Here is a 23,068-nt window from a genome sequence, read left to right on the forward strand (position 1 = left end):
GTAGGTGGAGGGAGTCTGGAAGAGCATTTAGGAATCTTTGGGTTGTATGAGAATTTATAGCACGACTTTTGATGATTCTTGATTGGGGTCTAAGCAGATTATTTGTTTGCGATTGCAAACGTAATAAAGTCACAACTGGCCTCATGGTGAAAATTCTTTGTGGTTTCCTTCCTCTCCGGCAACTGAGTTAGGAAGGCCACCTGTGTCTTTGTAGTGACTGGGTGTATTTACAGTATATACACCATCAAAAGTTTAATAACTTCACCATGCTCAAAGGGATATTCAAGGTCTTTTTTTTAATTACAATTTTTTTTTTTACCAATAGGTGCCCTTCTTTTCAAGGTATTGGAAAACCTCCCTGGACTTTGTTGTTGAAACTGTTTTAAATATACTGCTTGACTGAGGGACCTTACAGATAATTGTATGTGTGTGGTACAGAGCTAGGTAGTCGTTTAAAAATAGTGTTAAACACTATTATTGTACACAGAGTGAATCCATGCAATTTATGGGACTTGTTAAGTCCATTTTTACTCCTGAACATATTTAGGCTTGTCATAACAAAGGGTTTGAATACTTAAGTCATTTTGTCTATGCATTTTTTTATTAATTTGAAAAAAATAATTACACTTTGAAAGTATCGGGTATTGGGGTAGGCAGCGACAAAAAATTTCAGAATCCATTTTCAATTCAGGCTGTAACACAAACAAAGTGTAGAAAATGTCAAGAGGTGTGAGTACTTTCTGAAGGCACTGTTCACTTTTATATCAAGCAGTTGTTAGATTTAGCAGAGCTGGGCTCTCCTTGTCCCCCGGCAGGTAAACCAAACGCTCTGCACCTTACTGTGACGTTTTATTGATAAAGACCTAATAGACACAGCCCAACATTCAAGCAAAGAAATTTACCTGAATTTGCTGTGGGCAATAGAACTGTTTTTCTGTGGAATTGCTCATCAAAATCAGCCAGTTTAACATCATGCCATTGCTTGCTGGACCGATCAAAAGTTTGACTGTCATACACACAGGTGTAAGGTGCAGTGGCTAGCTCAACATAAGCATGATGTGCTTTTTCCTGCCAGAGATGTGAGAGTTTGCTGTTTGTTGACTTTAAAGGAGACAAGAATAGTCAGACTTCCTTTTAAAGCATATATGTGTGATTATAAAACATGGGTTAAACTATTATGAGCTGGAACATCGGAATTATTGCGTATATTTTAAACTGGTTCTACAATCCTATAGTAGCTAATTATAAACAAGTACACTCGTATGAAATACCGAATATGGAAAATGAGTTAAGCCATGCTTATAAGGACACACATTTCAGTTGACCTTCACCTCTACATTTTTGAGTGTTGAACAGTCCTTTACACTTTATTATTTGGAAATTGTGAGATTTTTCACCAATGGACATACTTTTAACTCCAGGACTCCTTACTGGAATGTTTCTTTCTAAGTGGACTGTAGAGTAGTGAGTGAAACTACTATAAACATATTATTCACAGATAATGAAAACATAAAACACAGGTTCTACCATGTAAACATATTAATTCATTTAATAATTGGTGTGTTAAGTTTCATTAAGCACTTCCTAAGACTACTTGAAATAAAACAATGCAATTTCTTTCACATAACAGTAAGTCTATCCTAGAAAAGCACTTTGTATAAAGTGTATAAATATTTACAAACATTTATATACATCTATGCATCCTTCTGTCCTCCTTTCCACAAAGTACAGTAATCAGATGGTGGACAATGAAGGCAACATGTCCTTGACTCAACAGGAGTCAGTTGTCTGTCCTCAGTCGAAGGCCAGGGTCTCTGGCTCTCCAGTGGTGGAGCGAGGAGCAGACAGAGTGTCTGACTTCTGACCCTCCGCTAAGGCTTTGAAATGCTGAAACAAGGAGATGTTTTTTAGTAAGGGAGGACTAAACATTATCATTGAAAAATAGCTAAATAAGTTACATTACTATGGACATTTCACCAAATTGTGCTATTTATAGTTTGTTTATGGTGCTGTTCTGCAAAATTGGCTTTATAACCCTTTTGTCAGAATAAAACTATTGAAAGAACATGACAATCACAGCAAGGATGATGACAATGTCATGCCAATGGTCCCTGCCTAACTAAGAGTTAGGCGAGTAAATACTGTGGTACCTGTGAGTTTTTGAACTCAGAGTAAAGAGTGAACAGCACATGGAGTGAGTGAATCCGGCTCTTATAGATGGGGATGTCGAGGATGCCTTTGAGAGTGGAAAAAGCAAGGGTTGTATTCAGTAAGGCATAACAAAAAAACTGAAATTGGCATTTCATAGAGGAGTCCAGATTGTCCCACCCCATTTTATCCAAATGTGTTACAAGCAGACAGATGTTGTTGAATGCATTGTGTGCAGAGAATTTTAAAAACTCACCACATATGACCTCAATATACTCGGTCAGATCACAATTGATATCGGCCGTTGGTAGACTAACCTAGAAAAAGGCGAGAAAGGGTTGCGGTAGAGGAGAAAACAGAAAACAGTTTTGACAATGGTTGGGCTTTTGCATTCTGTGCCAAGGGAAGGGAACACAGCAACTCATGAAGGACAGCAGAAGTTGATAAGAAAGCTTTATTGTTAGACTGCTGCCCTATATACAGTGCCTTGCGAAAGTATTCGACCCCCTTGAACTTTGCGACCTTTTGCCACATTTCGGGCTTCAAATATAAAGATATAAAACTGTATTTTTTGTGAAGAATCAACAACAAGACACCTTGCCGAGTCCATGGCTGTTCTGAGGTCAAAGGGGGGTGCAGCTCAATATTAGGAAGGTTCCTAATGTTTTGTACACTCATTGTACATATATACTGAACAAAAATATAAACACAACATGTAGTGTTGGTTTCATAAGCCGAAATAAAACATCCCAGAAATGTTCCATACCTAAAAAAAGCTTATTTCTCTCAAATGCTGTGTACCAATTTCTTTACATCTGTTAGTGAGCATTTCTCCTTTGCCAAGATATGCCACACCTGTCAGGTGGATAGGTTATCAAGAAGCTGATTAAACAGCATGATCATTACACAGGTGCACCTTGTGCTGGGGACAATAAATGGCCACTCTAAAATGTGCATTTTTATCACACCACACAATGCCACAGAAGAGTTGAGGTAGAGTGCCATTAGCATGCTGACTGTGGGAATATCCACCAGAGCTGATGCCAAAGGATTAAATGTTAATTTCTCTACCATAATTCGCCAACAATTTGGCAGTACGTCCAACCGGCCTCACAACCGCAGACCACGCCAGTCCAGGACCTGCACATCTGGCTTCTTTACCTGTGGGATCATCTGAGACCAGCCACCCGAACAGCTGATGAAGCTGAGGAGTATTTCTGTCTGTAATAAAGCCCTTTTGTAGGGAAAAACTCATTCTGATTGGGTGAGCCTGGCTTCCTAATGGCTACGCCCATGCTCAGTCATGTGAAATCCATAGATTAGGGCGTACTGAATTCATTTCAATTGATTGATTTCCTTATATGAGCTGGAACTTAGTAAATTTGTTGAAATTGTTGCGTTTATATTTTTGTTCAGTATACATACACACACATATATACATACATATATATATAGCAAGTCAGTTAAGAACAAATTCTTATTTACAATGACGGCCTACCAGGGAACAGTGGGCTAACTGCCTTGTTCAGGGGCAGAACGATAGATTTTCACCTTGCCAGCTCTAACCACTAGACTACCTGCCACCCCTATATTCCAGACTTTGATATTGCTTGTTCTGGTTTCGTAATTTCCTTATTTTTATTTCTTGGATTTGTGTGTATTGTTTTGTATTGTTCGGTAATACTGCACTGTTGGTGCTAGAAACATAAGCATTCTACTGCACCTGCGATAGCATCTGCAAAATATGTGTACGCGACCAATAAAATCAAATCTGAGTATCCAATGTGGGGTATGAAAATGAACCGTGGCCACAATGTGTCCAATTAAGGCTGCAATTAGACAAGTCAACACCAAAACAGGAAATGATAGACAGGAAGTAGCTAGCTAGCAGGTCAAATTGCATGCTGTTTAAAATATCCATTGTTCCATAGATAGATGAGCAGATTCAGTTCAGGTTTGGTGACTAACCTTTCCAAGCAGCTCTTCAAATTCAGGTGGCCACTCCTGCATTAGAGTATCAATGTCTGGCATGGACCTGGAAAAATAGAATACACCCATCGTTTCATGCATATCAGTGGATACATTCCAAAGTCCATACTAGCACACCACATACATACATTTCTTCCTTCTTAGTAGTATGCACTTTTGGCACAGAGTTTGGCACAGAGCCAGTGTCTATTCACCTTCACAGAAATCACAGAACTGACTTAGAATCAGATAATGGTCAGAGTCTGTGACAGTATCAGTACCAGTTTTAGCCAGTCCCAGATCTATTTGTGCTGTATAGCCAATTCTTATGGTTGTTGGCTACACAGCACAAACAGATCTGGGAACAGGCTCGGGCAGCACCAGTACTCTGAGGTAAAGTAAACATTTGCCTGGTGTAGTGGACGGTGGCTGGGGGTTTGGAGCGATGGAGCTCACTGATGCTCTCGATCCAATTCTCAATGGCTTTGGGGTTCTTCTCCGGGTTCTCCACACTTTTCACTTTCACCTCCTGTGCAGCGCACGGAGAGAAGGGATCAATGAATTTGCAGTGTGTGTGTGTCTGTCTGTCTGTCTGACAGCAGTACCCATAGTTATGTGCACAGTCTGATGTAAATTGTGCCCGACTGTGGGGGATTTATAAACCGCACTGTGTTATACTTGTTGTACTTACAGCAATGTTGTGCTGCTTGCTGTTCTCAGAGAGCCACAGTGACAGGACAGTGGGGTCTGACTGCTTGGTGCAGGGCTCATCCAGGACCAACAGCCCCAGGTTGTCTGCTTTGCCATCGGGACGTGGGACCTGAGGTTACAATGGAACAAAGTCATTGACAGTAGCCCAGCTCGGAGAACTTATTATTAAGTTTACACAAAATTGGACATTTCACCAGTGTGATTCCATCAAGCAGGAAAGAAAAGAATTGGCACCATAAAATAAATGTGAAGCTAAGAGAAAATGTGTTTGCTTGGTAATGCTCACTTTAAGGAAGGCATCAATGTCTCCCACTGCTGGGATGAAGTCGGGTATAAAGGGTTTAAGCTTGTGGTCTAGTTCAATGGTCTGAGGAGTATACCTGCAGATTCACAAACAATGTTACTAAAAATATATATAAAATAATTCAGCGGAATTGTGGCTTGGAGCAGGGGCTGGTTTTCAGCCTGTGTAGAAATGTCAATAAGTGGCATATTCAGCTTGGTCAGCTGTAAATAAACACAAACAGCTCTGTAGCTGAGCTGCAGGCGCCACTCACCGGGTAATGTACTGAAACAGCTCTTTGATCTCTGCAGTGACAGGAAGGTGGTCGTAGTCTGCCGGGTCATATGCCCTGCAAAGAAAAGCATCAGATTTGGGATGTTCGTCTGTTTACAATTAAAATTAACTACAGTGCTGTGAAAAAGTACTTGTCCCTTTTCTGATTTTCTCTATTTTTAAACTGAATGTTATCAGATCAACCAAAACCTAATATTAGATCAAGGGAACCTGAGTGAACAAATAACACAAAATGTTGATACTTATTTCAATTATTTAATTAACAACATTATTCAAAACCCAATGCCCCTGTGTAAAAAAGTGACTGTCACCTTTAGCTGCCAATGACCGCAACCAAACGCTTCCTGTAGTTGTTGATTGGTCTCTCACGTCACTGAAGGAATTTTGTCCCACTTTTCCATGCAGAAATGCTTTAACTCAGCGGCAATAGTTGGTTTTCGAGAATGAACTCCTTGTTTCAGGTCTTACCACAACATCTCAATCAGGTTGAGGTCTGGACTTTTCAGCCATTCTGATGTAGACTTGCTTGTGTGTTTCAGATGATTATCTTTCTGCATGACCCAGTTGTGCTTCAGCTCACAGACAGATGGCCTTTCATTCTCCTGTAGAATTCTCTGATACAGAGCAGAATTATGGTTCCTTCAATGATGGCAAGTTATCCAGATCCTGAGGCAGCAAAACATACCCAAACCGTCACACTACCACCATCATGCTGAACAGTTGGTATGAGGTTCTTCCTGTGGAATGCAGTGTTTGATTCATTTACATTACATTACATTTAAGTCATTTAGCAGACGCTCTTATCCAGAGCGACTTACAAATTGGTGAATTCACCTTCTGACATCCAGTGGAACAGCCACTTTACAATAGTGCATCTAAATCATTAAGGGGGGGGGTGGTGAGAAGGATTACTTATCCTATCCTAGGTATTCCTTGAAGAGGTGGGGTTTCAGGTGTCTCCGGAAGGTGGTGATTGACTCCGCTGTCCTGGCGTCGTGAGGGAGTTTGTTCCACCATTGGGGGGCCAGAGCAGCGAACAGTTTTGACTGGGCTGAGCGGGAACTGTACTTCCTCAATGGTAGGGAGGCGAGCAGGCCAGAGGTGGATGAACGCAGTGCCCTTGCTTGGGTGTAGGGCCTGATCAGAGCCTGGAGGTACTGCGGTGCCGTTCCCCTCACAGCTCCGTAGGCAAGCACCATGGTCTTGTAGCGGATGCGAGCTTCAACTGGAAGCCAGTGGAGAGAGCGGAGGAGCGGGGTGACGTGAGAGAGGACCTGGAGCACTTGCCATCATTGAAGGAACTATGGATACTGCCCTCTATTAGTACGTTTACATGCACACTAATAATTCGATATTAAATGGACTAAACACCTTACTCTGCTTATCTTAAATCAGTGTACGGTCATAATCGAAGTAAGCATACGCCGAATAAAACAATAGGTTTTCTGAGCAAACTTTCAAATTATCAGGACATGTTAATGCCTTAAATTAGAATTACAGTGGTGTATTAGATCTGTGCATGTGCTAGCACTAGCAGCTCAGGCTTCCTTTTTTGCCGAAGTCAAAATTTGTTTTGGAAAAACTAAAAGTATGCATCTTAAAAATTGTTTTCCCATACAAACTTACAAATGTCAACTCAGAATCAAATAGGCATCACAACAATAACATGGTCTCTGTGGTGGAACGTTTATTTTGATTGACGATTTTCTGCAAGGTAGACTGATTTCAGATGTGTCCATGTAAACAGGCTTATTAGGGAAATCATTCTTCTGGCAAAGCATGTAAATGTTTAAAACAAACTATTATATTAAAATCGTATTATTGTGTGCATGTAACCGTCAGGCCATCCGTTCGTGAGCTGAAGTTGAAGCGCAGATGGTTCATGCAGCAAGACAATGATCCAAAACACAAACAAGTCTAGTGCGGACCCATCACACCACATCAGAAGGTTTGAAACAAAGAATGGCTGCAACAAATGTAAAGTTTTCGAATGGCCTAGTCAAAACCAGACCTAAACCCAATTTAGGTGGCGGGAACTGAAACAAGCAGTTCATGCTCCAAAACCTGCAAATGTCACTAAGTTAAAGCAGTTATGCAGAGAAAAGTGGGATAGAATTCCTTCAAAGCGATGTGACACTGAAAAACAACTACAGGAAGCGTTTGGTTGCTGTCATTGCAGATAAAAGGTGGCACAACTAGTTATTGAGTGTTTAGGGGCAATTATTTTTTCAGATAGGGGCATTAGGTGTTGCATAACTTTGTTTATTAAATAAGTGAAGTAAGTATGACAAATGATTCGATATTTATTCACTCTGTTTCCCTTGATCTAATTTTAGGTTTAAGAACTGTTAACATTCAGTGTCAAAAATATACAAAAATAGAAAAAAATCATTAAGGGGGCAGATACTTTTTCACAGCACAGTAAGTGTGTATGGATGAAACAATCTTTCTGTGATAAATGTTGAACACAGGACTGAGGGAGTTTTTCAGGATAAAAAAAAAAAATCATGGAATGGAACAAAGCAATGGCAAAATCCTAGAGGAAAACCTGGTTGTCTGATTTCCACCAGACACTGAGATGAATTCACCTTTCAGCAGGACAATAACCTAAAACACAAGGCCAAATCTACAATGGAGTTTTTTACCAAGAAGACAGTGAATGTTCCTGAGTGGCAGAGTTACAGTTTTGACTTAAATCTAAGACCTGAAAATGGTTGTCTAACAATGATCGACAACCAATATGAGAGCTTGAAGAACTTTGAAAATAATAAATGGGCAAATATTGCACAAACCAGGTGTGAAAAGCTCTTAAGAGACCTACCCAGAAAGACGCTGCCAAAGTTGCTTCTATAAAGTATTGACTCAGGGGTGTAAATACTTATGTAAATGAGATCTGTATTCAATTTTCAATACATTTGCAACAATTTCTAAAAACATGTTCTCACTTTGTCATTATGCGTCATTGTGTGTAAATGGGTGAGAAAAACAAATCTATTTAATCCATTTTTAATTCAATAAAACAAAATGTGGAATAAGTCAAGGGGTATGAATACTTTCTGAAGACACTGTAGCTGCATAAAGCATTTTGTGAAATTATCCTCCATTCAGATTTGTTCCTATTAGAAAATATGACTTTTCCCTGTACCTGGCCTCAATAGAACTGCCTCTTATTCAATTCTAAAACTGACCTGCACGTATAGCTCGGCTCATCTTCTGTTGTCTTCTCCCTATCGAGATACTTAACCATTTCTGGCCCTGGCTGTCTGCTCACAAAATGTACATGGTTATTATTATGAGCATATAGGACCTTCATGTAACAACTCAAAGACCTCTCTCCTCACCTCCTTCTTAACCCACATAGGAGGAGAAGATCCAAAGTCCCTCCAATCGGACCTTCTCCTCCAATGTGTTTTAAGATACTCAACTATCTCTGACTCTGGCTGCCTGCTCACAAAATGAACACAGTTATGATGAGCATATAAGACCTTCATTTGACAACTCAAAGATGTTCATGCCAAGTTTGAGGCCCTAAACCCTGGCATCAAAACATTTTGTGGGTCCGTCTACTTTGGGTCCGATGAGCTGAGGATTTAAAACACTGTGTCCAACTTACGAAGATGGTATAATGGTGTGTGTGAAAAAAATATATATATCGTTGATCAACATTTTAAGCTAAACATTCTGATCTGTCTCATGAGCCTCATTGCTTTTAGAGCGTTTTCTGCATGTAGCCTAAAGGCCTGGGCTATTATATGAAATAGGCTATTTCATTCTCGCACAGAACAACATACTTTTCTACTATGGGGTGAGGTAGATTGACATACATACTTTTCTACTATGGAGGATAGTAGATTAACATAGGCTAGTGATTTACTGTTCGTTATTTCTCCTTGATGGCTGAGGAAAAGTAAATGTGGACAGTTATTCTAACATAAGCGGCACTTGAGTTTCAAGTTTGGGGAAGCTATTCTGACCATAAAAAATGCACCTTTATAATAAACCATTCCATGCATCCTCGCATTTGCAGACTTTCTACTATAACTCAATCTCTGTTCACAAAAAAGACTGTTCAATGCGGCACATAGTGGTGTAGAGTTGGCCTAGGCTATTTCACAGGAAAATGTGGGCCTTTCATAAACACATTTCATGCAATTCTACTACATTTTCTATGACTGGAGAGATTAGCAGAAACCTTTTTTAATACGACAAAAATTCAGTGGTGGAAAAAGTATGTAATTGTCATACTTCAGTAAAAGTAAAGATACATTAACAGAAAATGACTGAAATGAAAGTCACTCAGTAAAATTTTCATGTCCTGTTAAGCATTCAAAATGTAATGACTACTTTTGGGTGTCAGGGAATATGTATGAAGTAAAAAGTACATTATTTTCCTTAGGAATGTAGTGGAGTAAAAGTTACCCCCAAAAACTACTTAAGCAGTACTTTATTTTTACCTAAGTATTTTACACCACTGCAAAAATGACAAGGTAGCATACTCTGGGCCTACGTAAAGGGGAGAAACAAATACAATGACATCCATTTAACCTGAAGGAAGAAGAATTATTGTCCAAAAACACACGAAAGTGGCACTGACCCAATGATAAAGACAGTGAATATCCACACTAACCGTGGATATGGCTGGTGTTCTCCGCTGGTGCCAATAAGATAGCCTTTCGCTCAAATAAGTTGAGAATTGTCATAATTAAAAGACAGATTGAAGTATTTTCATTGTCTTCCATTTAGGCCTACAGCAATAGCCATTTTGCTTTCCAAACTGCTTTTCTGTGATATTTTTTTACATTAAAAAAAAAACCTATTGCGATATGGGTCTATGCTTTTCACTAATAGTTGAAACTAAACAATCATTTATTTGATATTTGCCACTCGCTCTTGCACAAATTGCAGGCCCTTCCGACTGTAGGCTATGCGATTTAAAACAAACCACAGCTTTTTGGTGTAGTCTTGCTCCCAGGCAGACTAAATAACTTTTTTGCCCGCTTTGAGGACAATACAGTGCCACTGACACGGCCTGCAACGAAACCATGCGGACTCTCCTTCACTGCAGCCGACCTGAGAAAAACATTTAAACGTGTTAACCCTCGCAAGGCTGCAGGCCCAGACGGCATCCCCAGCCGCGCCCTCAGAGCATGCGCAGACCAGCTGGCTGGTGTGTTTACGGACATATTCAATCAATCCCTATCCCAGTCTGCTGTTCCCACATGCTTCAAGAGGGTGTTGGAGGAAATCATAGTTGAAATGATTAATTATGTATACATTTCTATTAGAACCATTAAGTTTTAATACTATTATGTTATGGTATGAAATGTATGGGTTTTTTGTTTAAACTAGAACTGAAAATGTAGGTAAAACGCTGTACCTTGCGGGTTTAAGGGAAAAGGATGGTATATCTTTTCAGACAGATAAGAATGTTCTTTGATGTTCCATTAGTGGAGGAGAAAATGTCTTTTAGACAGATTGGAATGTTTGCTTTATGAGGGGAGTAGGAGACAATCTCCAGACCTGAAGACACTGCGCTATTGTGTGGATCGGAGAGAGTGTGAGAACTGATGACATCATTTTTATCTTCTCTCTTTAAAATGTAATGTATTTTGGGTGAGTACTCTCTTGAATTAAACGCTGTTACCTGACTTTTAAGACCGGGGCTCCGTCCATTCTTATAAAAATATTGGGTCTTAAAATCCCATAGAATGCATTGACAGAGTAATTAATTCTGATTGGGAAACAATACAGAGGAATTTAGAATTCCTTTAACAGAGGGCCACCATTGTTCCTGTTCCCAAGAAAGCTAAGGTAACTGAGCTAAATGACAACCGACCCGTAGCACTCACTTCCGTCATCATAAAGTGCTTTGAGAGACTAGTCAAGGACCATATCAACTCCACCCGACCTGACACCCTAGACCCACTCCAATTTGCTTACCGCCCAAATAGGTCCACAGACGATGCAATCTCAACCACACTGCACACTGCCCTAACCCATCTGGACAAGAGGAATACCTATGTGAGAATGCTGTTCATCGACTACAGCTCGGCATTTAACGCCATAGTACCCTCCAAGCTCGTCATCAAGATCGAGACCCTGGGTCTCGACCCCGCCCTGTGCAACTGGGTCCTGGACTTCCTGACGGGCCGCCCCCAGGTGGTGAGGGTAGGCAACAACATCTCCACCCCGCTGATCCTCAACACTGGGGCCCCACAAGGGTGCGTTCTGAGCCCTCTCCTGTACTCCCTGTTCACCCACGACTGAGTGGCCACACACGCCTCCAACTCAATCATCAAGTTTGCGGACGACACAACAGTGGTAGGCTTGATTACCAACAACGACGAGACGGCCTACAGGGAGGAGGTGAGGGCCCTCGGAGTGTGGTGTCAGGAAAATAACCTCACACTCAACGTCAACAAAACTAAGGAGATGATTGTGGACTTCAGGAAACAGCAGAGGGAACACCCCCCTATCCACATCGATGGAACAGTAGTGGAGAGGGTAGTAAGTTTTAAGTTCCTGGGCATACACATCACAGTCAAACTGAATTGGTCCACCCACACAGACAGCATCGTGAAGAAGGCGCAGCAGCGCCTCTTCAACCTCAGGAGGCTGAAGAAATTTGGCTTGTCACCAAACTTCTGATGCACAATCGAGAGCATCCTGGCGGGCTGTATCACCACCTGGTACGGCAACTGCTCCGCCCACAACCGTAAGGCTCTCCAGAGGGTAGTGAGGTCTGCACAACGCATCACCGGGGGCAAACAACCTGCCCTCCAGGACACCTACACCACCCGATGTTACAGGAAGGCCATAAAGATCATCAAGGACAACAACCACCTGAGCCACTGCCTGTTCACCCCGCTATAATCCAGAAGGCGAGGTCAGTACAGGTGCATCAAAGCTGGGACCGAGAGACTGAAAAACAGCTTCTATCTCAAGGCCATCAGACTGTTAAACAGCCACCACTAACATTGAGTGGCTGCTGCCAACACACTGACTCAACTCCAGCCACTTTAATAATGGGAATTGATGGAAAATGTAAAATATATCACTAGCCACTTTAAACAATGCTACCTAATATAATGTTTACATACCCTACATTATTCATCTCATATGTATACGTATATACTGTACTCTATATCATCTACTGCATCTTTATGTAATACATGTATCCCTAGCCACTTTAACTATGCCACTTTAACTATGCCACTACTCATCTCATATGTATATACTGTACTCGATACCATCTACTGTATCTTGCCTATGCTGCTCTGTACCATCACTCATTCATATATCTTTAAGTACATATTCTTTATCCCCTTACACTTGTGTGTATAAGACAGTATTTTTGTAATTGTTAGTTAGATTACTTGTTGGTTATTACTGCATTGTCGGAACTAGAAGCACAAGCATTTCGCTACACTCGCATTAACATCTGCTAACCATGTGTATGTGACAAATAAAATTTGATTTGATTAGTAACCCATTTTGAGTGATTTTACTTATTTCAGTATAGACAGGAGTAAGCTATATACATTTGGCAATTTAAATCCATTTACTTTAGGGAAAGACTAGCTTCCCCTAACCTAATGCATGCACAGCTTTTGTATTCTAACATCTTCAAAATGCTCATCGGCAAGAATGACATTGCATGATTTGTTAAGATTAATTACCATAAACTAAATGTGATTTCTGGCCTTCTGAGTACTGTGGCTGGATGCCCTAAACAGGTTGCGCAACCAATGCATATGGATCTGGTAAATTTCTTAAATGCGTGGAAAAAATGTAAATGCTGCCAGTCAAATGTCCTGTGCCACATTCTCCTAATGGAAACCTTGGTGCGTGTGTGTGTACAGAGTTCTGTACATAGAGGTCTACTAGCAAACGTCACATTTGAGTGATATGCATGCATACTCGCAACAAACAGCATTGTAGCAGATAGCTAGCTACAGTATACACTGATGTTGGGACCATGACAAACCTAGCAGTGAGTGACCATGAAAACACGTTTGACCCAAGTTTAAATTGCTTAAGGCAATGCTACCAAATACTAATTGAGTGTATGCAAACCTCTGACCCACTGGGAATGTGATGAAAAAAATACAAGCTGAAATAAATCACTCTACTATTATTCTGACATTTCACATTCTTAAAATACCTCTTGAAACTCTGGGGGCGCAATTTCATTTTTGGATGAAAAACGTTCCCGTTTTAAACAAGATATTTTGTCACAAAAAGATGCTCGACTATGCATATAATTGATAGCTTTGGAAAGAAAACACTCTGAATTTTCCAGAACTGCAAAGATATTGTCTGTGGGTGCCCTAGAACGGGAGCTACAGGCAAAACCAAGATGAAACGGCAACCAGGAAACCAGCAGGATTTTTGAGGCTCCGTTTTCCATTGTCTCCTTATATGGCTGTGAATGCGAGAGGAATGAGCCTGCCCTTTCTGTCATTTCCCCAAGGTGTCTGCAGCATTGTGACGTATTTGTAGGCATATCATTGGAAGATTGACCATAAGAGACTACATTTTCCAGGTGTCCGCCCGGTGTCCTCCGTCGAAATTGGTGCGTCTTTTTCAGCTGCTGGTATTTTTCCATGCGATTCTGAGGGGAAAGCAGGCTTCCACGAACTGCATATCAATTAAGAGATATGTGAAAAAACACCTTGAGGATTGATTCTATACAACGTTTGCCATGTTTCGGTCGATATTATGGAGTTAATTCGGAAAAAGTTTGACGTTTTGGTGACTGAATTTTCGGTTCGTTTCGGTAGCCAAATGTGATGTACAAAACGGAGCGATTTCTCCTACACAAAGATTCTTTCAGGAAAAACTGAACATTTGCTATGTAACTGAGAGTCTCCTCATTGAAAACATCCGAAGCTCTTCAAAGGTAAATTATTTTATTTATTTGGTTATCTGGTTTTTGTGAAAATGTTGCGTGCTAAATGCTACTCAAAATGCTAAGCTAGCTTAGCATACTCTTACACAAATTAGTGATTTGCTATGGTTCAAAAGCATATTTTGAAAATCTGAGATGACAGTGTTAAGAAAAGGCTAAGCTTGAGAGCAGGCGCATTATTTTCATTTTATTTGCGATTTTCAGAAATCGTTAACGTTGAGTTATGCTAATGAGCCTGAGGCTTTATTCACGATCCCGGATGGGGAGTATCAAGAGGTTAAAATAAAGTGGTGATCCTAACTGACATAAGACAGGGAATTTTTACTAGGATTAAATGTCAGGAATTGTGCAAAATTATTCAGCCCCTTTACTTTCAGTGCAGCAAACTCTCTCCAGAAGTTCAGTGAGGATCTCTGAATGCCGGATACAAAAAGATTTCCCAAGCTTTAAACATCCCAAGGAGCACTGTGCAAGCGATAATATTGAAATGGAAGGAGTATCAGACCACTGCAAATCTACCAAGACCTGGTCGTCCCTCTAAACTTTCAGCTCATACAAAGAGAAGACTGATCAGAGATGCAGCCAAGAGGCCCATGATCACTCTGGATGAACTGCAGAGATCTACAGCTGAGGTGGGAGACTCTGTCCATAGGACAACAATCAGTCGTATATTGCACAAATCTGGCCTTTATGGAAGAGTGGCAAGAAGAAAGCCATTTCTTAAAGATATCCATAAAAAGTGTTGTTTAAAGTTTGCCACAAGCCACCTGGGAGACACACCAACCATGTGGTAGAAGGTGCTCTGGTCAGATGAAACTAAAATTGAACTTTTAGGCAACAATGCAAAACGTTATGTTTGGCGTAAAAGCAACACAGCTCATCACCCTGAACACACCATCTCCACTGTCAAACATGGTGGCGGCAGCATCATGGTTTGGGCCTGCTTTTCTTCAGCAGGGACAGGGAAGATGATTAAAATTGATGGGAAGTTGGATGGAGCCAAATACAGGACCATTCTGGAAGAAAACCTGATGGAGTCCGCAAAAGACCTGAGACTGGGACGGAGATTTGTCTTCCAACAAGACAATGATCCAAAACATAAAGCAAAATCTACAATGGAATGGTTCAAAAATAAACATATTAGAATGTTAGAATGGCCAAGTCAAAGTCCAGACCTGAATCCAATTGAGAATCTCTGGAAACTGAAAACTGCTGTTCACAAATGCTCTCCATCCAACCTCACTGAGCTCAAGCTGTTTTGCAAGGAGGAATGGGAAAAAAAATTCAGTCTCTCGATGTGCAAAACTGAGAGACATACCCCAAGCGACTTACAGCTGTAATCGCAGCAAAAGGTGGCGCTACAAAGTATTAACTTAAGGGGGCTGAATAATTTTGCACGCCCAATTTTTCAGTTTTTGATTTGTTAAAAAAGTTTGAAATATCCAATAAATGTCGTTCCACTTCATGATTGTGTCCCACTTGTTGTTGATTCTTCACAAAAAAATACAGTTTTATATCTTTATGTTGGAAGCCTGAGATGTGGCAAAAGGTCGCAAAGTTCAAGGGGGCCGAATACTTTCGGAAAGCACTGTATATATATATATATATCTTCATTCATTCCTACTTAGATTTGTGTGTATTGGGTATATGTTGTGTAATTTGTTAGATATTACTGCACTGTTGGAGCTAGAAGCACAAGCATTTTTCTACACCCGCAATAACATCTGCTAATCACGTGTATGTGACCAATACAATTTCATTGATCAGCTTCTTGATATGCCACACCTGTCATGTCAGGTGGATGGATTATCTTGACAAAGGAGAAATTATCACTAAAAGGGATGTAAACAAATCTGTGAACACAATTTGAGAGAAGTCTGCTTTTTGTGCATATGGAACATTTCGTGGGATATTTTATTTCAGCTCATGAAACCAACACTTTAGATGTTGTGTTTATATTTTTTGCTCAGTATATATTATTCGTCCGGTTCTATTTGTGATCATTTACCTTGCCTCACTGGCTTGCTAGCTTATTAGGTAATCAATCCTCCGATGAAATCTGCGATGTTGTAGAAGACGATAACCATCTGATTACTTGTTTGCTGACTTGCATGAACTGCATCTAAAGTTGAATGTGATCATACTCACTTCCATGTAAACAAACCAGATTCTGATTCGGAACTGCGCGCATAACTTTTCATGACGGGATCATATATCAGTATATGCGTCTATAACCTACTCAGTGTGTGCACTGAGATTTGACTGCACTCACCCTTCCGGGGCGGATCCCGGCTCACCCTCCTCTTCATCAGACTCAGTCTCATCCGAATCATCATCTTCCTCCTCCTCTTCTTCCTCATTCTCACTCAAGCCAGGCTGGCCGTTCCTTTGCTCCTTTTTTGGCTGTCGTTGGTAGAACACAAAAGATCGCCATAAAATATCTACCTGAATGTGTTGGAATAGATACCTCTAGCTAGCTAATATACTTGGTCTGTCACCACCAGTCCAATTCATGATATATTTAAGCAGTAAGGATCGAGCGGGTGTGGTATATGGCCAATATATCACAGCTAAGGGCTGTTCTTATGTGCAACGCAGAGTGTCTGGATACAGTCCTCAGCCTTGGTATATTGACCATATACCATCAACCCCAGAGGTGCCTTATTGCTATAATAAACTGGTTACCAACATAATTAGAACAGTAAAAAAATGTTTTTGTCATACCTTGTCATATATATATATATATTACCACAGCTTTCAGGCCTCGTACCACCCAGTTCATAACAATTCTTATACCATGGCATTGTTGAATATTCGTTTCTGATTGGCTTGAAGGGCATTATAGCATATGCATCATTGTCTCTCACTCACAGTATATAATCAGCATGGTAGAATTCAATGACTATAGTTCAGTCTTACATGTTCTACAGTACCAGTCAAAAGTTGACACACCAACTCTTTCCATAGTTTTTCTTTATTTTTACTATTTTCTACATTGTAGAATAATAGTGAAGTAATCAAAACTATGAAATAACACATGGAATTATTATGTAGTATCCAAAAGAGTGTTAAACAAATCAAAATACATTTTATATTTGAGATTCTTCAAAGTAGCCACCCTTTACCTTCATGACAGCTTGCACACTCTTGGCATTCTCTCAATCAGCTTCATGAGGTAGCCACCTGGAATGCATTTCAAGTAACAGGTATGCCTGTAAAAGGTCATTTGTGGAATTTAACCCTAACCCTAACCCTAACCCACACTATTTGCACCACCCGCTGCTACTCTCAGATATTATCTATGCATAGCCACTTCAATAACCCTACCTGCATGTACATAATTACCTCCACCCCAGTGCCCCCGCACCCTTACTCTGAACCGGTACCCCCTGTATATAGTCCCACTATTGTTATTTACAGCTGCTCCTTAAATCATTTGTTTTTATCTCTTACTTTTTAAAATGTATTTTGTTAAAACTGCATTGTTGGTTAAGGGCTTGTAAGTAAGCATTTCACTGTAAGGTCTACACCTGTTGTATTAAGCACATGTGACAAATACAATTTGATTTGACAAGATAGGGGTGGTATACAGAGGATATGGCTATTTGCTAAAAGACCAAGTACATAGTATGGCAAGAATAGCTAAAAAAAACAACAAAGAGAAATGACAGTCCATTATTACTTCAAGATATGAAGGTCAGTCAATGTGGGAAATTTCAAGAACTTTGAAGGTTTCTTCAAGTGCAGTCGCAAAATGCTTGTTCTGATTAATCCAAATTTGGGATTTTTGGTTCCAACCACTGTGTCATTGCGAGAAGCAGAGTAGGTGAATGGATGATCTCCGCAAGTGTGGTTCCCACCGTGAAGCATGGAGGAGTTGTGATGGTGCTTTTCTGGTGGCACTGTCTGTGATTTATTTATAATTGAAGGCACACAGCCTTCTGCAGCGATGCTTAGTGGGACTATCATTTGTTTTTCAACAGGACAATGACCTAACACACCTCTAGACAGTGTAAGGGCTATTTGTACAAGAAGGAGAGTGATGGAGTGCTGCATCAGATGATCTGGCCTCCACAATCAACCGATCTCAACCCAATTGAGATGGTTTGGGATGAGTTGAACCGCAGAGTGAACGAAAAGCAGCCAACAAGTGCTCAGCATATGTGGAAACTCCTTCAAGACTGTTGGAAAACTATTACTGGTGAAGCTGGTTGAGAGAATCCCAAGAGTGTGCAAAGAGTGTGCAAAAGGACGGCTACTTTGATGAATCCCAAATATATTTGGATTTGTTTAACAGTTTTTTGGTTACTACATGATTCCATGTGTGTTATTTCATAGTTTGGATGTCTTCACTATTATTCTAAATTCAGTAAAAAAAGAAACATCCTTTTTTCAGGAGCCTTTCTTTCAAAGAATTCGTAAAAATCCCAAAACTTCACAGATCTTCATTGTAAAGGGTTTAGACACTGTTTTCCATGCTTGTTCAATGAACCATAAACAATTAACTCTGAAAAACACCAAAAGAAAGATGCCCAGGGTCCCTGCTCATCTGCGTGAACGTGCCTTAGGCATGCTGCAAGGAGGCATGAAGACTGCAGATGTGGCCAGGGCAATAAATTGCAAGTTCCATACTGTGAGAGGTCTAAGACAGCGCTACAGGGAGACAGGATGGACAGCTGATCGTCCTCGCAGTGGCAAACCACGAGTAACAACACTTGCACAGGATTGGTACATCTGAACATTACACCTGCGGGACAGGTATAAGATGGCAACAACAACTGCCCAAGTTACACCAGGAACACCCAACCCTCCATCAGTGCTCAGACTGTCCACAATAGGCTGAGAGAGGCTGGACTAAGGGATTGTAGGCTTGTTGTAAGGCAGGTCCTCACCAGACATCCCCCGCAACAACATTGCCTATGAGCACAAACCCACCGTCGATGGACCAGACAGGACTGGCAAAAAGTGCTCTTCACTGACGAGTCACGGTTTTGCCTCACCAGGGGTGATGGTCGGATTCGCGGTTATCATCGAAGGAATGAGCGTTACACCGAGGCCTGTACTCTTTAGCGGGATTGATTTGGAGGTGGAGGTTCCGTTATGGTCTGGGGTGGTGTGTCACAGCATCATCAGACTGAACTTGTTGTCAATGCAGGCAATCTCAACGCTGTGCATTACAGGGAAGACATCCTCCACCCTCATGTGGTACCTTTCCTGCAGGCTCATCCTGACATGACCCTCCAGCCTTACAATGCCACCAGCCATACTGCTCATTCTGTGTGTGCTTTCCTACAAGAAAGGAATGTCAGTGTTCTGCCATGGCCAGCGAAGAGCCCCGATCTCAATCCCATTGAGCACGTCTGGGACCTGTTGGATCGGAGGATGAGGGCTAGGGCCATTCCCCCAGAAATGTCTGGGAACTTGCAGGTGCCTTGGTGGGAGAGTGGGCTAACATTTCACAGCAAGAACTGGCAAATCTGGTGCAGTCCATGAGGAGGAGATGCACTGCAGTACTTAATGCAGCTGGTGCCCACACCAGATACTAACTGTTACTTTTGATTTTGACCCCCCCCTTTGTTCAGGGACATATTATTTCATGTCTGTTAGTCACATGTCTGTGGAACATGTTCAGTTTACATCTCAGTTGTTGAATCTTTTTATGTTCTTACGTGTTAAGTTTGATGACAATAAATGCAGTTGACAGTGAGAGGACATTTATTTTTTGGCTGAGTTTACAATGTAGAAAACAGTAAAAATAAAGAAAAACCCTTGAATGAGTAGGTGTGTCCAAACTTTTGACTGGTACTGTATGTTTGAGCTGCCTTTGAAAGCAAAAGTCAAATTGAAAACATTGTTGAATTTGATTTTCATAATAGCAAGCTAGGACCAATGGGCTCTCCGGAAGGTGGTGCAGTCTGCCCAACGCAACACCGGGGGCACACCGCCTGCCCTCCAGGACACCTACATCACCCGATGTCACAGGAAGGTCAAAAATATCATCAAGGACATCAACAAAGCATCCTTCACTCATGCTGCCAAACATACCCTCGTAAAACTGACCATCCTACCGATCCTCGACTTCGGCGATGTCATCTACAAAATACCCTCCAACACTCTACTCAACAAACTGGATGCAGTCTATCACAGTGCCATCCGTTTTGTCACCAAAGCCCCATATACTACCCACCACTGCGACCTGTACGCTCTCATTGGCTGGCCTTCGCTTCATACTTGTCGCCAAACCCACTGGCTCCAGGTCATCTACAAGTCCCTGCTAGGTAAAGCTCCGCCATATCTCAGCTCACTGGTCACCATAGCAGCACTCACACGTAGCACGCGCTCCAGCAGGTATATCTCACTGGTCACCCCCAAAGCCAATTCTTCCTATGGCCGCCTCTCCTTCCAGTTCTCTGCTGCCAATGACTGGAACGAACTGCAAAAATCTCTGAAGCTGGAGACTCTTACCTCCCTCACTAGCTTTAATCACCAGCTGTCAGCTCACAGATCACTGCACCTGTACATAGCTCATCTGTAAATAGCCCACCCAATCTACCTCATCCCCATACTGTATTTATTTATCTTGCTCCTTTGCACCCCAGTATCTCTACTTGCACATTCATCTTCTGCACACCCTACCTTTCCAGTGTTTAATTGCTATATTGTAATTAATTCGCCACCATGGCCTATTGATTGACTTACCTCTCTTATCCTACCTCATTTGCACAAGCTATATATAGATCTTTCAAATGTATTATTGATTGTATGTTTGTTTATTCCATGTGTAACTCTGTTGTTGTATGTGTCAAACTGCTTTGCTTTATCTTGGCCAGGTCGCAATTGCAAATGAGAAATTGTTCTCAACTAGCCTACCTGGTTGATAAATAAAGGTGAAATATATATATATTTTTTTAAAACACTCGAGCCATGGGCCTATTCACCCTGCTACCATCCAGAAGGAGAGGTCAGTACAGGTGCATCAAACCTGGGACCGAGAGACTGAAAAACTGCTTCTATCTCAAGGTCATCAGACTGTTAAATAGCCATCACTAGCCGGCCTCCACCCGGTTACTGAACCCTGCACCTTAGAGGCTGCTGCCCCATGTACATAGACATGGAATCACTTGGTCACCTTAATAATGGAACACTAGTCACTTTAATAATGTTTACATACTGCTTTACTCATCTCATCTATATATACTGTATTATATTCTACTGTATTTTAAATGTTTTAGTCAATGCCACTCCAACATTGCTTGTCCTAATTTATATATTTCTTAATTACATTATTTTACTTTTAGATGTGTGTGTTGTTGTGGATTGTTCGATACTACTGCACTTTTGGAGCTCGGAAGACAAGCATTTCGCTACACCTGCAATAACATGCTAAATACGTGTATGTGACCAATAACATTTTATTTGATGGTTTGGTTAGCTAAACTAACACGTCTGTTTGTTTGGTTACCAGGGCAACTACTGTAGCTATCTAGTAAACTTGCTAGCTAATTCAGTGGCTGTTGATGACATTTCGTGCATCAAATGTGTTAAATTATAGCCAAAGCATAAATGGGATAATCAGCTCGGGGCTCTATGCGTTCTCTAGAATACAATGTTACTGCGTGGGAGGTCAGTTCCACTCTGCTAGCGCGTCATGGAACACACCTTCCACGTCATCCATTATTTTCTATAGAACGCGTAGCCCCTTGTTGATTGTCCCTTACATAATCACCTTTACATCGTCGTCAAATTCATCACTGCTGTTGTTCGCCATTTCATACAGCGGTCTGTTCTTTTTCCTTGAGACTTGTAAAGGGGAGAAAGTTGAGATGTTGTTAGCGATGAGGGGGTACAGTCGCAGCAGGGGTTGAACCAGCAGCAACCCTGTGCTTATGGTGAGAGTGCACTACCACCTGACTGTGCCATAAAAGGTCCAGACATATTGGTTGAGGCCATAATGAACTCATATCGGGGTTAGGGTTGCTATAGGGTCTAATAAATAGCATCACGCAATTTGCTTCTGAATTGCATGAAATACACTTTTAGTACCTGGTCTTCGTGGAGTCGGTGTGTACACACTAGCGATTTCCTCGTAGTCGTTCACCTCCAGGCTCTCGTCATAGGGCTGGTTAGTTATGAGCTTAGTCTGAAGATGCGATAAATCACTTAATGACTTGACAACATGCAAACTATCCGAATGTAACATTACTGTTAAGGAATGTAGTAGGCTACATGCAAACTTGCTGTGCACGTTGGGTAGCTGGATAGCTAGCTAGCCAGTTAGCTAATGTGAGTTGTTGGCAGTACTTGTTGACAAGGCCACAGGAATTACATTTAAATAAACCCTGTTAGCTAGCTAACAGTTAGCTACCTAGCGTTGCCATAAAAGTTGGATACATGAGCAAAACTAGCATGAAATACCAATTCTGTACAGAATGTAGTGTGAACAATTATTTCGTGAATTTGTGAAAGATAATCTGAGTTTTTGGTTACCTTCTGTTTCTCTGCTCTATCCATGAAAGCCAGTATACCGTCACCAAGGGATACCAAGTCTCGCGATGCCACCCTTTGTTGGCTCTCTTGGAGAGAGGTTAGAAATGGGAAATGGTACCACAAATTGTATACAAATCTTAGCAGTACCACAGGAGGTTGGTGGCTCGTGGTAATGGCTGGAGCAGTATGAGTGGAATGGTATCAAACACATAGATCCATGTGTTTGATGCTATTCCATACTCTCCATTCTAGCTATTATGAGCCGT

The 23,068-nt window shown here is 41.2% G+C and overlaps 1 protein-coding gene across 1 annotated transcript; it reads right to left on the minus strand.

Moving 5' to 3' along the window:
- Positions 1–1,531: 1,531 nt before the first annotated feature.
- On the minus strand, positions 1,532–22,908 carry ift46 (intraflagellar transport 46 homolog (Chlamydomonas)). Its single transcript, XM_064979009.1, has 12 exons — positions 22,803–22,908; positions 22,359–22,455; positions 22,042–22,115; positions 16,588–16,718; positions 5,385–5,459; positions 5,114–5,207; positions 4,808–4,936; positions 4,527–4,645; positions 4,117–4,183; positions 2,405–2,465; positions 2,151–2,236; positions 1,532–1,887 (listed from the first exon to the last, which is right to left on the minus strand). The coding sequence occupies exons 1-12, from the start codon at positions 22,824–22,826 to the stop codon at positions 1,795–1,797; spliced, it is 1,050 nt and encodes a 349-aa protein (XP_064835081.1). The 5' UTR covers positions 22,827–22,908; the 3' UTR covers positions 1,532–1,794.
- Between the last annotated feature and the right edge of the window lie 160 nt (positions 22,909–23,068).

This window comes from Oncorhynchus masou, chromosome 11 (genome assembly GCF_036934945.1).
Source record: "Oncorhynchus masou masou isolate Uvic2021 chromosome 11, UVic_Omas_1.1, whole genome shotgun sequence".
NCBI lineage: Eukaryota > Metazoa > Chordata > Actinopteri > Salmoniformes > Salmonidae > Oncorhynchus > Oncorhynchus masou.